At 45.7% G+C, this 15,528-nt stretch overlaps 1 protein-coding gene and 1 long non-coding RNA gene across 2 annotated transcripts in view; both read right to left on the minus strand.

Moving 5' to 3' along the window:
• The window catches only part of LOC139395352 (uncharacterized), a 7,868-nt gene extending 3,788 nt beyond the window's left edge, over positions 1-4,080 (minus strand). The window contains exons 1-2 of the long non-coding RNA XR_011630317.1: positions 4,018-4,080; positions 549-725 (exon numbers count right to left, since the gene is read on the minus strand). This is a non-coding gene — a long non-coding RNA (uncharacterized lncRNA). The remainder of the gene's footprint in view (positions 1-548; positions 726-4,017) is intronic.
• A 1,580-nt stretch (positions 4,081-5,660) lies between these two features.
• Positions 5,661-14,148, minus strand: LOC139395354 (cardiomyopathy-associated protein 5-like). Its single transcript, XM_071142922.1, has 4 exons — positions 11,472-14,148; positions 7,858-9,990; positions 5,767-5,850; positions 5,661-5,681 (listed from the first exon to the last, which is right to left on the minus strand). Exons 1-4 carry the CDS (start codon positions 14,055-14,057, stop codon positions 5,661-5,663), a joined length of 4,824 nt encoding a protein of 1,607 aa, XP_070999023.1. The 5' UTR covers positions 14,058-14,148.
• Between the last annotated feature and the right edge of the window lie 1,380 nt (positions 14,149-15,528).

Consider the following 15,528-nt stretch of genomic DNA (forward strand, 5'->3'; position numbering starts at 1 on the left):
AGAGATGGAGGGGAGAGATGGAGGGGAGAGATGGAGGGAGAGATGGAGGGGAGAGATGGAGGGGAGAGATGGAGGGGAGAGATGGAGAAAGAGATGGATGGGAGAGATGGAGGGAGATGGAGGGGAGAGATGGAGGGAGAGATGGAGAAAGAAATGGATGGGAGAGATGGAGGGGAGAGATGGAGGGGAGAGATGGAGGGAGAGATGGAGGGAGAGATAGAGGGGAGAGATGGAGGGGAGAGATGGAGAAAGATATGGAGGGGAGAGATGGAGGGGAGAGATGGAGGGGAGAGATGGAGTGGAGAGATGGAGTGGAGAGATGGATGGGAGAGATGGAGGGAGAGATGGAGGGGAGAGATGGAGGGAGAGATGGAGGAAGAGATCGAGGGAGCGATGGAGGGGAGAGATGGAGGGAGAGATGAAGGGAGCGATGGAGGGGAGAGATGGAGGGAGAGATGGAGGGAGAGATGGAGGGAGAGATGAAGGGAGTGATTGAGGGAGAGATGGAGGGAGAGAAAGCTATTCTGATTGGCTGGTTGGAGGCTGACCTGTGTGAAGTCGTCCCGGGACGTTGGGAGGTCAGAGGTCAGGGTGGGGTCACCGTGCTGCGTCTCGGTCCAATCCCCCTCCACCACTGCGTTCCGCTCCACACGGCTGACCTCGTGACCTTCAGCTGATTCCTCCTCACCCCACGCTGAGTCAGAGTAATGCTCAGAAAACATCACCTGGAAGGAAAAAGGAAGGAAAGACAACAACAAAAAAAGACCATATGTAATTAAATGATGAACACATTAAGAGAATTAATGAATTAATTAAGTAAAGAAATAAAAACTTTGAAAAGCTTAATTAATGAATTAAGATGTTTAGGATAAAAGCGTCAGTTAAACGGAATACACTATAACAGGTTATATAATCTGTTTATGAACTACTCAAACACACCAGGGGTTTTCACTGTCTTTTTACTGTTGTTTTTATTTCTTTACCTACCTGTTGTTCACCTAATACCTTTCATGCACTGTGAGGTCTACTACACCTGTTGTATTCAGCATTTCACTGTGAGGTCTACTACACCTGTTGTATTCAGCATTTCACTGTAATGTCTACTACACCTGTTGTATTCAGCATTTCACTGTGAGGTCGTCTACACCTGTTGTATTCAGCATTTCACTGTGAGGTCTACTACACCTGTTGTATTCAGCATTTCACTGTGAGGTCTACTACACCTGTTGTATTCAGCATTTCACTGTGAGGTCTACTACACCTGTTGTATTCAGCATTTCACTGTGAGGTCGTCTACACCTGTTGTATTCAGCATTTCACTGTGAGGTCGTCTACACCTGTTGTATTCAGCATTTCACTGTGAGGTCTACTACACCTGTTGTATTCAGCATTTCACTGTAAGGTCTACTACACCTGTTGTATTCAGCATTTCACTGTGAGGTCGTCTACACCTGTTGTATTCAGCATTTCACTGTGAGGTCGTCTACACCTGTTGTATTCAGCATTTCACTGTGAGGTCTACTACACCTGTTGTATTCAGCATTTCACTGTAAGGTCTACTACACCTGTTGTATTCAGCATTTCACTGTGAGGTCTACTACACCTGTTGTATTCAGCATTTCACTGTGAGGTCTACTACACCTGTTGTATTCATCATTTCACAGTAAGGTCTACTACACCTGTTGTATTCAGCATTTCACTGTGAGGTCTACTACACCTGTTGTATTCAGCATTTCACTGTAAGGTCTACTACACCTGCTGTATTCAGCATTTCACTGTAAGGTCTACTACACCTGTTGTATTCAGCATTTCACTGTAATGTCTACTACACCTGTTGTATTCAGCATTTCACTGTAAGGTCTACTACACCTGTTGTATTCAGCATTTCACTGTAAGGTCTACTACACCTGTTGTATTCAGCATTTCACTGTGAGGTCTACTACACCTGTTGTATTCAGCATTTCACTGTGAGGTCTACTACACCTGTTGTATTCAGCATTTCACTGTCAGGTCTACCTACACCTGTTGTATTCAGCATTTCACTGTCAGGTCTACCTACACCTGTTGTATTCAGCATTTCACTGTAAGGTCTACTACACCTGTTGTATTCAGCATTTCACTGTAAGGTCTACTACACCTGTTGTATTCAGCATTTCACTGTCAGGTCTACCTACACCTGTTGTATTCAGCATTTCACTGTAAGGTCTACTACACCTGTTGTATTCAGCATTTCACTGTGAGGTCTACTACACCTGTTGTATTCAGCATTTCACTGTGAGGTCTACTACACCTGTTGTATTCAGCATTTCACTGTCAGGTCTACCTACACCTGTTGTATTCAGCATTTCACTGTCAGGTCTACCTACACCTGTTGTATTCAGCATTTCACTGTAAGGTCTACTACACCTGTTGTATTCAGCATTTCACTGTAAGGTCTACTACACCTGTTGTATTCAGCATTTCACTGTCAGGTCTACTACACCTGTTGTATTCAGCATTTCACTGTCAGGTCTACCTACACCTGTTGTATTCAGCATTTCACTGTAAGGTCTACTACACCTGTTGTATTCAGCATTTCACTGTGAGGTCTACTACACCTGTTGTATTCTGCATTTCACTGTCAGATCTACTACACCTGTTGTATTCAGCATTTCACTGTACGGTCTACTACACCTGTTGTATTCAGCATTTCACTGTAAGGTCTACTACACCTGTTGTATTCAGCATTTCACTGTGAGGTCTACTACACCTGTTGTATTCTGCATTTCACTGTGAGGTGTACTACACCTGTTGTATTCAGCATTTCACTGTAAGGTCTACTACACCTGTTTTATTCAGCATTTCACTGTAAGGTCTACTACACCTGATGTATTCAGCATTTCACTGTAAGGTCTACTACACCTGTTGTATTCAGCATTTCACTGTGAGGTCTACTACACCTGTTGTATTCAGCATTTCACTGTAAGGTCTACTACACCTGTTGTATTCAGCATTTCACTGTAAGGTCTACTACACCTGTTGTATTCAGCATTTCACTGTCAGGTCTACCTACACCTGTTGTATTCAGCATTTCACTGTGAGGTCTACCTACACCTGTTGTATTCAGCATTTCACTGTAAGGTCTACTACACCTGTTGTATTCAGCATTTCACTGTGAGGTCTACTACACCTGTTGTATTCAGCATTTCACTGTAAGGTCTACTACACCTGTTGTATTCAGCATTTCACTGTAAGGTCTACTACACCTGTTGTATTCAGCATTTCACTGTAAGGTCTAGTACACCTGTTGTATTCAGCGCACGTGACAAATAAACTTTGATTTGATTTGGGCGCAATTCTATTTCTATTAGCTGTTTATACAGGAGAAGAGAACCAATACAGAGAACTGTAGCTGTTTATACAGGAGAAGAGAACCAACACAGAGAACTGTAGCTGTTTATACAGGAGAAGAGAACCAACACAGACAACTGTAGCTGTTTATACAGGAGAAGAGAACCAACACAGACAACTGTAGCTGTTTATACAGGAGAAGAGAACCAACACAGAGAACTGTAGCTGTTTATACAGGAGAAGAGAACCAACACAGACAACTGTAGCTGTTTATACAGGAGAAGAGAACCAACACAGAGAACTGTAACTGTTTATACAGGAGAAGAGAACCAACACAGAGAACTGTAGCTGTTGATACAGGAGAATAGAACCAACACAGAGAACTGTAGCTGTTTATACGGGAGAAGAGAACCAACACAGCCAACTGTAGCTGTTTATACAGGAGAAGAGAACCAAACACAGAGAACTGTAGCTATTTATACAGGGAAATAGAACCAACACAGAGAACTGTAGCTGTTTATACGGGAGAAGAGAACCAACACAGCCAACTGTAGCTGTTTATACAGGAGAAGAGAACCAAACACAGAGAACTGTAGCTGTAATAAATGGGGGATGTCATCTTTATCCACCTCCGCTATTGATCTGCTATTGACCCCAACCCTGACAAACTCATATACACACCCTCACCTCTGAGAGATCTCTGTGGCTCCTCAGCACGGTCCTCTCGACCACCCTGGAGTATCCGTCTCCCTCCTCCCCCGGGGGGGCACCCCCCTCCTCCCTCTGCGACCCCTCACTCGACATCGCCTGGCGGTTCACCTCACGAGTAACCTGGATGGAGAGGGCAGAGGGCAAAGGCCACAGAACAGGTTAGGGTAAGTCACACACACACACGCACGCACACACACACACACACGCGCACGCACACAAAAACACACACACACACACGCACACACACACACACACACACACACACACACATAAAAACACACACACACACACACACTATACTGGGGACCCAGTGAATTAACACACCAGGTTCTACGAACCAAAGGCTTGATGAGTTGATGAGTAACATCAGGTGTGTGATCAGGTGTGTGATCAGGTGTGTGATCAGGTGTGTGATCAGGTGTGGGATCAGGTGTGGGATCAGGTGTGTGATCAGGTGTGTGATCAGGTGTGTGATCAGGTGTGTGATCAGGTGTGTGATCAGGTGTGTGATCAGGTGTGGGGCAAAAAAACTACATGTGCACCACTTTGGGTCCCCAGGACCAGTGGTAGAAAAAGTACCCAGTTGTCAAACTTGATTAAAAGTAAACATTTCCTTAACAGAAAATGACTCAAGTAAAAGTGAAAGTCACCCAGTAAAATACTACTTGAGTAAAAGTCTAAAAGTTGTTTGGCTTTAAATAATACTTAGGTATCAAAAGTAATTTCAAATTCATTATATTAAGCAAACTATAATAATCTTGTTTTTGTTTAATTTACGGATAGCCAGGGGCGCACTCCAACGCTCAGACGTAATTTTCAAACTAAGCATGTCTGTTTAGAGAGTCCATCAGATCAGAGGCAGTAGGGACGACCAGGGATGTTCTCTGTTTAGTGAGTCCTCCAGATCAGAGACAGTAGGGATGACCAGGGGGATGTTCTCTGTTTAGTGAGTCCTCCAGATCAGAGGCAGTAGGGACGACCAGGGATGTTCTCTGTTTAGAGAGTCCTCCAGATCAGAGACAGTAGGGATGACCAGGGGGATGTTCTCTGTTTAGTGAGTCCTCCAGATCAGAGTCAGTAGGGACGACCAGGGATGTTCTCTGTTTAGAGAGTCCTCCAGATCAGAGACAGTAGGGATGACCAGGGGGATGTTCTCTGTTTAGTGAGTCCTCCAGATCAGAGTCAGTAGGGACGACCAGGGATGTTCTCTGTTTAGTGAGTCCGCCAGATCAGAGGCAGTAGGGACGACCAGGGATGTTCTCTGTTTAGTGAGTCCTCCAGATCAGAGGCAGTAGGGATGACCAGGGATGTTCTCTGTTTAGAGAGTCCATCAGATCAGAGGCAGTAGGGATGTTCTCTGTTTAGTGAGTCCTCCAGATCAGAGGCAGTAGGGATGACCAGGGATGTTCACTTGATAACAGCGTGAATTGGACCATTGTTCTGTCCTACTAAGCATTCAAAATGTAACGAGTACTTTTGGGTGTCAGGGAAAATGGATGGGAGTAAAAAAGTACATTATTTTCTTTAGGAATGTAGTGAAGTAAAAGTTGTCAAAAATATAAATAGTAAAGTAAAGATACACCAAAAAAAACGACTTAAGTAGTACTTTAAAATATTGTTTACTTCAGTTCTTCACACCACTGCCCAGGACCAGGATTGGGAAACACTGATGTAATAAATGAATGACAGGAACCAAACATGGTCTTCATTTGCACGTATGCTTACCTTTCTGACCACCGCGTGTCCATGTTGATCTGTGTACTGCTCCTCTGTCACAGTCTGGGGAGGGATGTCTGTCATCTCACCCTGCTGTAGAGGGAGACAGACACACAGTCAGCACTGAGGCCTGTTGTTACACCGATTCACCACAGGGGGCGCTGAGGCCTGTTGTTACACCGATTCACCACAGGGGGCGCTGAGGCCTGTTGTTACACTGATTCGCCACAGGGGGCACTGAGGCCTGTTGTTACACTGATTCGCCACAGGGGGCGCTGAGGCCTGTTGTTACACTGATTCGCCACAGGGGGCGCTGAGGCCTGTTATTACACTGATTCCCCACAGGGGGCGGTGAGGCCTGTTATTACACTGATTCACCACAGGGGGCGCTGAGGCCTGTTATTACACTGATTCACAACAGGGGGCACTGAGGCCTGTTAATACACTGATTCACCACAGGGGGCGCTGAGGCCTGTTATTACACTGATTCACAACAGGGGGCACTGAGGCCTGTTATTACACTGATTCACCACAGGGGGCGCTGAGGCCTGTTATTACACTGATTCACCACAGGGGGCGCCGTTCCCTATATAGTGTATATGACACCAATAGATGTCCACTATAGGCCCTAGTCTAAAGTAGTACACTACATAGGGCATAGGGTTCCATTTGGGACCCACAGGAGACTGCACGGGTCGCATTCATGAGGAAACACAACAGGAAAGCGTTTTAAAATGTTTTGCAACGGAAAATGAAAATTAGCGGGGTTTTTTCAATTTCCACACAGCATACCCAACCCAACACAGCATCTCAACACAGCATCCCAACACAGCATCTAAACACAGCATCTCAGCACAGCATCTCAGCACAGCCTCCCAACACAGCAACCCAACACAGCATCTCAACACAGCAACCCAACCCAGCATCCTTACACAACATCTCAACACAGCCTCCCAACACAGCATATCCACACAGCATCCCAACACAGCATCCTTACACAGCATCTCAACACAGTATCCTTACACAGCATCTCAACATAGCATCCCAACACAGCAAAAATGAAACAAAGAGATTGTTACAACACAAGTAAGACTCCAGTGTGAAAAAGTTAAATATACACGAAATACACACATCACTGGGTCAGATATAAGAATTCACATTTGGAAACCCTCATTATGCACACCTGGCAAACCTCATTACGTACACCTGCACTCCATCATGAGGAAAACCTGGACTCCATCGCTACCCTGATTACTCCCCCCTTTATCCAGCACTCCCTAGCATCACTCTTCAGGCAGTATTGGTTCTGTTTCCTTGTCAGATGTTTCTCTTGTTTTTTTTTGTATCGTTCTGCATTACTCTTAAACTCACTAACGGCACCTGCTTTCTGAATCCCTGTGTTGACGTTACAGTAACGTGATGTCAAACCAGCTACCCAGCAGACATCATCACGGGTCAGTGGCACTGTTCTTTCCTATGATGACATCACGCGAGAGGAATTCTGTTTAAAATATGAATTAAAGGCGTTTCAAATCCCATCCCCGGAGTTAAAGCATTCATTCCTTCTGAAGCAGGAGATAAGGGAGTTAGAGCAGGAGATAGGGGGTTAGAGCAGGATATAAGGGGTTACAGCAGGAGATAAGGGGTTAGAGCAGGATATAAGGGGTTAGAGCAGGAGATAGGGGGTCAGAGCAGGAGATAGGGGATTAGAGCAGGAGACAAGGGGTTAGAGCAGGATATAGGGGGTTAGAGCAGGAGATAAGGGGTTATAGCAGGAGATAAGGGGTTAGAGCAGGAGATAAGGGGTTAGAGCAGGAGACAAGGGGTTAGAGCAGGAGATAAGGGTTAGAGCAAGAGATAAGGGGTTAGAGCAGGAGATAAGGGGTTAGAGCAGGAGATAAGGGGTTAGAGCAGGAGATAAGGGGTTAGAGCAGGAGATAAGGGGTTAGAGCAGGAGATAGGGGGTTAGAGGAGGAGATAGGGGATTAGAGCAGGAGATAAGGGGTTAGAGCAGGAGATAAGGGGTTAGAGCAGGAGCTAGGTGGTCAGAGCAGGAGATGGGTAAGAATGGCGGGATGATTTTTTCAACAGTCATCTCACCCTGTCCAGGGAGTCATCATCATCTGCTGATCTGAGAGGAGGAAGCTCCTGAGGAGCCTGGTAAAAGGCCCAGTCGTCTGTGTGTGTGCCGGGAGATTGGGCCAGCTCTTCGCTCTCTTCCTTGATGTCATCATAAGGTGCGTCGTCATAATCCTCACTCCCTGAGGACAGCAGGACTCCACGCTCGTGTTTGCGCACTGCGGAGCAAACCGGAATTGCCGTCGGCTTCTGGTACTTTCTCCCCAGGGCTCCTGAATGGGACGCTTGTCCTTGGGTTTGGCCAACCCCTGAACTTTCCCTCTTCTTCAGTTCGTCAGGTTCCATCTCGGAGAAGTCTGAGACTCCCTGTTTGCAGTCAAAGTAAGTCTCCGGGTCAGAGTCTTCGTATAAGTACATTGTGGTGCTGCCTCGTATGACTTCTGCGTAGGCCGGAGGATTGGGTTTGTGGATAGAGGATGATGCCTCAGCATACTCAGGAGGGAGGCTGAACTCCATGGAGAACTCTTCATCATGGGCTGATGCTGTAACCTCTGGAACATGTTGGGCTGATACCATCTCTGCCCTGTGTTCTACTGGACCAGGCTGGGCTGACACCATCTCTGCCCTGTGTTCTACTGGATCAGGCTGGGCTGACACCATCTCTGCCATGGGATCTACTGGACCGGGCTGGGAGACATGGGACTTTACCTCAACAGGGGTGACTGGAGGACTGAACTCTTCCTCTACGGGGGTGACTCGATTCTCTGATGGTTGCTCACTTGTATTTGGCTTGAGCGCTTCAGACAGCATGTTGAGGTACCTAGGACTCTGGTAAGGGATCAACTCCTCGAAGCTGAAGTGCCTGGAGACGGTGACGGTCTCTGGAGTCTGTGGAGTCACGTCAGAGAGCGAGTGGTGCGACTGCTCATCGTATTCAAGGGTTTCAGGGGGAGTGCTATCCCTTAAATGTGACACAACTTCTGGGGTAGTGCTCATGCATGTTTCATCTACCAATTGGCTGGGCTCAGTGATTAATACCCCAGATTCGCACAATACTTTGCTTTGTTCAATATATGCCTTTTTGACTGCAGCTTGAATGCTTGATGTGTCTTTGGAGTTGTCATATTCTTCACCGACTGTCGCCTGGTCCTGCTGTGGGAGACTAATTCGATGTTCTTCTACAGTTGAAGGTTCGGTAAATACAGCAGCATCCTCATGTTCGAGTGGCTGGAACTTTTGAGACGGAACAATTGATTCCGATGACCTTTCTAGAACTTTATGGCATGGTTCTGGAGATTCCGGTGTTCCGGCGGATTTGGTTGCAGCTGTGGGGCTATCCAATGGTATGGAACCGGTGAGATCTGATTTTTCTGCTCTGTGTGTTTGCACGTACTCCAAGTGGCTCAACTGAACCGGATCAGCTGTAACTTGGCTAGGCTCTGGGAAGGTCTCGATTAGATCTGTGGTCACCCCAAATACCTCTGGGTCGGTTTCATTGGACAAGGAGAGATCGGTCGGCACTGAGGCCACTACGCTTATTTCAGCCGGCTCCCTTGTGATCTGAATAGGGGATGAGGGACTTGGACTAGAGAGCTCTTCCTCACCCTCAGTGGGATATGCGTCGGATTCTGGCAAGAGTTCCTCTAACTCAACATAAGGTTGTAGATCTTCAAGACCCCCTTCGCTGGTTTCCGAAAGAGGTGAGTCCAGTGGTTCTAGAGTTTCTGGTCGGAATGCCCGTTTGATTTCTTCAAATTCCGACAGCAGCTGATCAAGCTGGGTGGGTGCCCCTGACTCCGGGGGTGCTTCTAGATTGCTCGCTGACGATTGTGCTTCATCACCTTGGCTGTCTTTGGCGTTGTGGCTGAAAAGGTCTGGTAACACTGGACTGGTTTCAGAAGAAGAGGACTCCTTGTTCAGATTCAATGTTTTTTCTGGACTTTCTGGCGATACCCTCATCTTCTCAGTGGGCATTGTCATTTCAGGGGATAATGGACTGAAAACAAAGGCATTTGGAATCTGGAGATCTGGAGTTACAGATTGGGTTTCAGACATGAGTGTTTTGTTTGAGATAGGTCTATTAGTAGATGGCTGGTCCAAAGCTAATACGTGTTTGGGTTCTGATAGATTCTCCATGGAGGATCCTGCTGAAACCTGGATGAGAATGATGGAATGGAGGGGAAAAAAAATTATAAACGAGTTTGTGATGGAGGTAGGGTTTCAAAATTCCGGTAACTTTCCCCTTAAAAATTCCCAGGTGTTCCAGAACCCCCGGGTTGGAAGAATTCTAAGAATCATCCAAGAATCCTCCAACCACGATTAGGTCATTTTGGTAAAGTTACTGGAATTGATCAACCTCAATGATGAATGGTTAATGTTGTTGAGGAAATTATAGTATGAAAAAAGGTACAATACATGTACATGCAGCAACAAGGTTCCATCATGACATCATGTATTTCAAATGAACATTCCAACGACTTAATGAAATTACCAAAAATGATGAGTCAAACCAATAGACCTATAGTATTGTCACACTGTACATGCAGTACCTGCATGTACTCAGAAGTACTGTACTTCTAGTAGCAGTAAAACACATAGAAGCAGTTCAGCAGTACTCATTTGATTAGGACACGACCTTGTTGACACATACAACTCCTTATATCGAAATGCGATGGGTACATTTCTTATATAAATTCTCCGAAAGCCTTCTCTCCAGGACAACATTCTCTGAAATGCAGGAATACCACAGTAGGAAAGACACAGTCAAGCCAATCAACTGCCAGCCCTACTAAGCTCCAAGGCAATCAACTGTTAACCCGATTAAGCTCCAAGGCAATCAACTGTCAACCCTACTAAACTCCAAAGCAATGAACTGTCAACCCTACTAAACTCCAAGGAAATCTTTCAATGTAAGACATGACTGCTGTTGTTTTTTCTGTGTGAATAAATGCACCATCATGCAGTATCCGAGCCCATCTCTGAGGATATGTCCCAAATGATACCCTATTCCCTTCGTAGTGCACTACTTTTAACCAGGGCCCTATGGCACCCTATTCCCTTCGTAGTGCACTACTTTTAACCAGGGCCCTATGGCACCCTATTCCCTTCGTAGTGCACTACTTTTAACCAGGGCCCTATGGCACCCTATTCCCTTCGTAGTGCACTACTTTTAACCAGGGCCCTATGGCACCCTATTCCCTTCGTAGTGCACTACTTTTAACCAGGGCCCTATGGCACTCTATTCCCTTCATAGTGCACTACTTTGAACCTTTTAGCCTGCACATCTCTGGTCAAAAGTAGGTCACTACAGAAGGGAATAAAGTCACATTTAGTCAGCCATTTTTAGCTTGAGGACACACCATGTGACAGGAAGGAAGTCCATGGTGTTGAGACTAAACGTGTCTCACTACTGTTCATTAGTTGCCTTTCTGAGACACTTCCTGCATTGCTGATGCAAACATGCCTCAGCAGGAGTGTCAAGCTCCTACAGCTATGCGTCAAAACCCATTAGTGAAAGCTTGAGCCTAAGGGTCCTACACGACGCATGCGAACTACGCACTACACACTTCCAGCCTTATTTGTTTTTAGAAAGCGTCTCGGCATTCCCTGCTGACGGAGAACGTGCGTGGTCTTACCGACGGCGCAGAAACTCGTCTGTCTTCCGCTTTTCTCATCGGCTTTCTTTTCAGGTGCTTGCTTGTCTCGTCAATCTTGGTTTGCGCTTCACTTCCTTTCAACGTAGGGACATTACTGTGTTCTTTTCTTTGGATTGACTTACGACTTGCTTGAGGTCTGTTGTGAACTGCCTCCTCCGCCCTGACAGCAGCAACAGGAGATCCCAGATTGTGTTCGTCAGATGGCACGTGACTCGACTGAGAGGATGCTTGGTGAGGTCTGTGAGTCTCTACATCATCTAAATCTACATCCTCTACGGGTGCTCTGTGGCTGTCTGGGGAGGAGGCCCTACAAAAAAACGCTTCCACTGCTCGGTGGGTTTGGCAAACAACTGGGAAAACTAAACTAAAAGGGGCATCTATTAATTCCGGGGGTTGTTTTAAGCGTGCTCTTTCAACTCTCATTTCAGGTTCATGTTCAGTGGAAACCTGGTCTGTTGGAGGAGAACGTTGACCGTCACCCTGAGTTAAAACAGTATCTGTATTGGAACAGATGGAGTCAGGAGAACAGGCTCTGGTCGCACAGAACAAGTCCTCCAGACCAAACTCATCCCAGTCTGATATCACAGATTCAGGTGTCCAACACTTCTCTCCTGTTGACACGGCAACAACAGACAGACCAGGTCCATATTGGAGGACAGGTGAGTCAGGAGAGAGGTCCTCTTGTGATGAAACGGATTCAGGGGAGGACGGTTTTAAAGCTAACTCTGAAAACCAGTCTTCTACAAATGACAGGCTCTCTCCCGATGTTGAATCTGGTGTCATTGGTCTGTCTTGGCTCATATCTTTGTCTGACTCATCTACTAATCTCATTCCATCTTCCGATATATATGATTCAGGTGAATCTGCTCTGTCTTCAGTAAACAGTTCCTCAAGACATACCTCAGAGAATTCAATATCTGAAGTTTCTGATTGAGGTGACGAAGATCGATCACCAGTGGGAGCCAAATAACAATGGCAACATTGAGGCATGAAGTGAGGAACTGGAGAGTCAGGAGAGAGGGGCCTGTACTCATCAAATGACACAACAGACTCCGGTGAAGATGGCCTCATGTCAGTAAAGAAGTGGTTAAGATATAAAAGGACTCCATCCCTGTCTGAACCGAGTGACTCAGCCGAAAGAGTTTTGTACTCAGGAAGGGACGATGACTGGGTGAACTCCCGTTCAGCTAGGACGGGGGAAGAGGTTCTGATTTCTGTCTCTACTGGCTGGGATATTGGCAAATGAGGTTCGTGCAAAGTTTCTGTGACTGTCTGGTCAGTGACATGAGGTACTGTTAGCAAGGACCCCTCTTGTACCGTCTCCTCCTCTGCTGGAGTAGCAGATTGACAAGGGGAGGCTGGTTCTTCAACACTAACTGGCCTCAAGTCCTCACCAGATCGATGCGGTCGATCCAGGGCTTTTCTAACCTTTCTGTCTCCTGCATATTCAAAAACACCTGTCTTACTCAAATAAGTGTCACCTTGGTACGCTGGGTCAAATGTATGGGCCATTAGCGTGGAGGGAACTGCCTTATAAACTAGTCTATATTCTGGAGTTGATGTTTTTCCTTCAGAGAATTCATAAATAGGGTGGGATTCAGAATCCTCAATTTCTGTAGATGGGCTTGTTTCTGCAGCATCTAACTCATCTAGTGATATCATGGGATCTGCAGAGGACAGCTGTAACTCTGAAAGCCAGTACTGAACGAAAGAATGAGCGTACTCATCTTCAGGTGGCAGAAGACTGGATTTAGTGAGTGTCTCGTCTACATGTTCATATTCACCTTCTGATATAAATGATTCAGGTGAATCTGCTCTGTCCTCAGCAAACGATTCATCAAGACAGAACTCAGAGAATTCAATTTCTGATGTTACTGATTCAGGTGATGAAGACCTATCAGCAGGGAATAACCCATAATAATCACAATATTGATGTAAGAACTGGGGAACTGGAGAGTCAGGAGAGAGAGGCCTGTACTCATCAACTGATGTTACAGATTCAGGTGAAGATGGTCTAGACTCTACAAACAAGAGCTCAAGGAATGTATAACCACCTTCTGAAGTTACTGATTCTGGTGTCAAGGTTCTGAATATTCTAAAAAACTGTTCAATTGACTCTCTGAATTCACTATCAGCCAAAAAGGAATCAGGAGAATCCGGTCTGTGTTCAGGAATCAGTTCACCGAGAAATAAAGCACAGTATTCAACGTCTGACATTACCGACTGAGGTGACGAAGACCTATCACCAGGGAGTTCCACATAATTATCACAACATTGATGTATGAACTGGGGAATAGGAGAGTCTGGAGAGAGAGGCCTATGCTCATCAAGTGATGCAACAGAGGCTGGTGAGTTTGGCCTTAACTCAGTAGACCAATCATTCAAAAAAGACTGAATCTCTTCTGATGTAATTGACTCTGGTGTGACCGGCCTGTCCAGGACAGTATCTTTGTCCTGCAGACGCTCCATTATCTCTCTAGCCTGTCTGTCTTTTGCATATTCAAAAACACCTGATTTGTTCAAGTAAGTTTCACCTTGGTATGCCGGGTCAAATGTATGGGCCATTAGAGTGGAGGGAACTGCCTTATGAACCAGTCTATATTCTAGAGACAATGTATTTCCTTCAGAGAATTCATAAACAGGCTGAGATTCAGAATCCTTCATTTCTGTAAATTTGCTTGTTTCTGCAGCATCTAACTCATCTAGTGATGTCATGGGTTCTGCAGAGGACGGCTGTAACTCTGAAAGCCAGTACTGAACGAAAGAATGAGCGTACTCATCTTCAGGTGGCAGAGGACTGGATTTAGTGAGTGTCTCGTCTACATGTTCATAGTCACCTTCTGATATAAATGATTCAGGTGAATCTGCTCTGTCCTCAGCAAACGATTCATCAAGACAGAACTCAGGGAATCCAATATCTGATGTTACTGATTCAGGTGAATCTGCTCTGTCCTCCGCAAATGATTCCTCAAGACAGAACACAGAGAATTCAATATCTGATGTTACTGATTCAGGTGAATCGGCTCTGTCCTCAGCAAACGATTCCTCAAGACAAAATCCAAACAATTCAATGGCTGACGTAACAGAACAGAGGGAAGATCTACGCTCTGCAGTCATGAAAACATCTGGGATTCTAGATCCATAGTGGGGAACTGGAGAGTCAGGTGAGAGAGGCCTGTATTCATTCACTGACGCAACAGATTCAGGTGAAGATGGCCTCATGTCAGTAAATAAGTGGTCAAGATAGAAAATGATTCCATCCATGTCTAAACCGAGTGACTCAGGAGAAAGAGGTCTGTACTCAGGAAGGGACGACAACTGGGTGAACTCCCATTCAGCTAAGACGGGGGAAGGGGTTATGATTTCTGTCTCTACTGGCTGGGATATTAGCAAATGAGGTTTATGCAAAGTATCTGTGACTGTCTGGTCAGTGATGTCAGAGTGTTGTAGTGAGGAGATATCTTGTTTTGTCAACTCAACTGCTGTGGTTTCAAAGACACGAGGCATGCCAAGGTTGGATTCATGAAATGGAACAGGCCCGAAATCCACGCAATGTTCCCTCTGACAGTCAAGAACCTGTATAACCTTGTATCTTTGTCCCGAATGTTCGAAAACACCAGTCTTACTATCGTAGGTTTCACCTTCGTTCGCTGGGTCATACGCATGGGACATTAGTTTGATGGGAACTGCCCTGTAAACTAGTCTATATTCTGGAGACAAAGGCCGCACCTTAGAGAGTCCATGAACTGGTTGGGATGAAGATTCATCCGAGTCTAGTGATAAGCCTGTTTGTACAGCTTTAGAAACCATGAACTGAGGTATGAAGGCCCAATGGACAGTTGGGATCTTTTCTAAAGAACCTGCATCATCATCCCACTGTGATGTTTTAGGAAAACTAACATCATCCTCATCATCATCACCGCCCCCTGAACAGATGGAAATAGGTGAATCTGGTCTGTCCTCAGTAAATAATTCCTTAGGGTAAAGTCCTGAGAATTGAATGTCTGAGGTGACTGATTCTGGTGATGAACACCTA

This window comes from Oncorhynchus clarkii, unplaced genomic scaffold, assembly GCF_045791955.1.
Source record: "Oncorhynchus clarkii lewisi isolate Uvic-CL-2024 unplaced genomic scaffold, UVic_Ocla_1.0 unplaced_contig_1467_pilon_pilon, whole genome shotgun sequence".
NCBI lineage: Eukaryota > Metazoa > Chordata > Actinopteri > Salmoniformes > Salmonidae > Oncorhynchus > Oncorhynchus clarkii.

Excerpts from the sequence above, each read along its gene's own strand:
- LOC139395354 (XM_071142922.1), bottom strand. The coding sequence starts at position 14,057 with ATGGCCCATACATTTGACCCGGCATACCAAGGTGAAACTTACTTGAAC. Across the intron at positions 9,991-11,471 it reads GACGAGTTTCTGCGCCGTCG|GTTTCAGCAGGATCCTCCAT; the intron begins GTAAGACCACGC and ends ATTCTCATCCAG. Across the intron at positions 5,851-7,857 it reads ATGATGACTCCCTGGACAGG|CAGGGTGAGATGACAGACAT; the intron begins GTGAGATGACTG and ends CTCCCTCTACAG.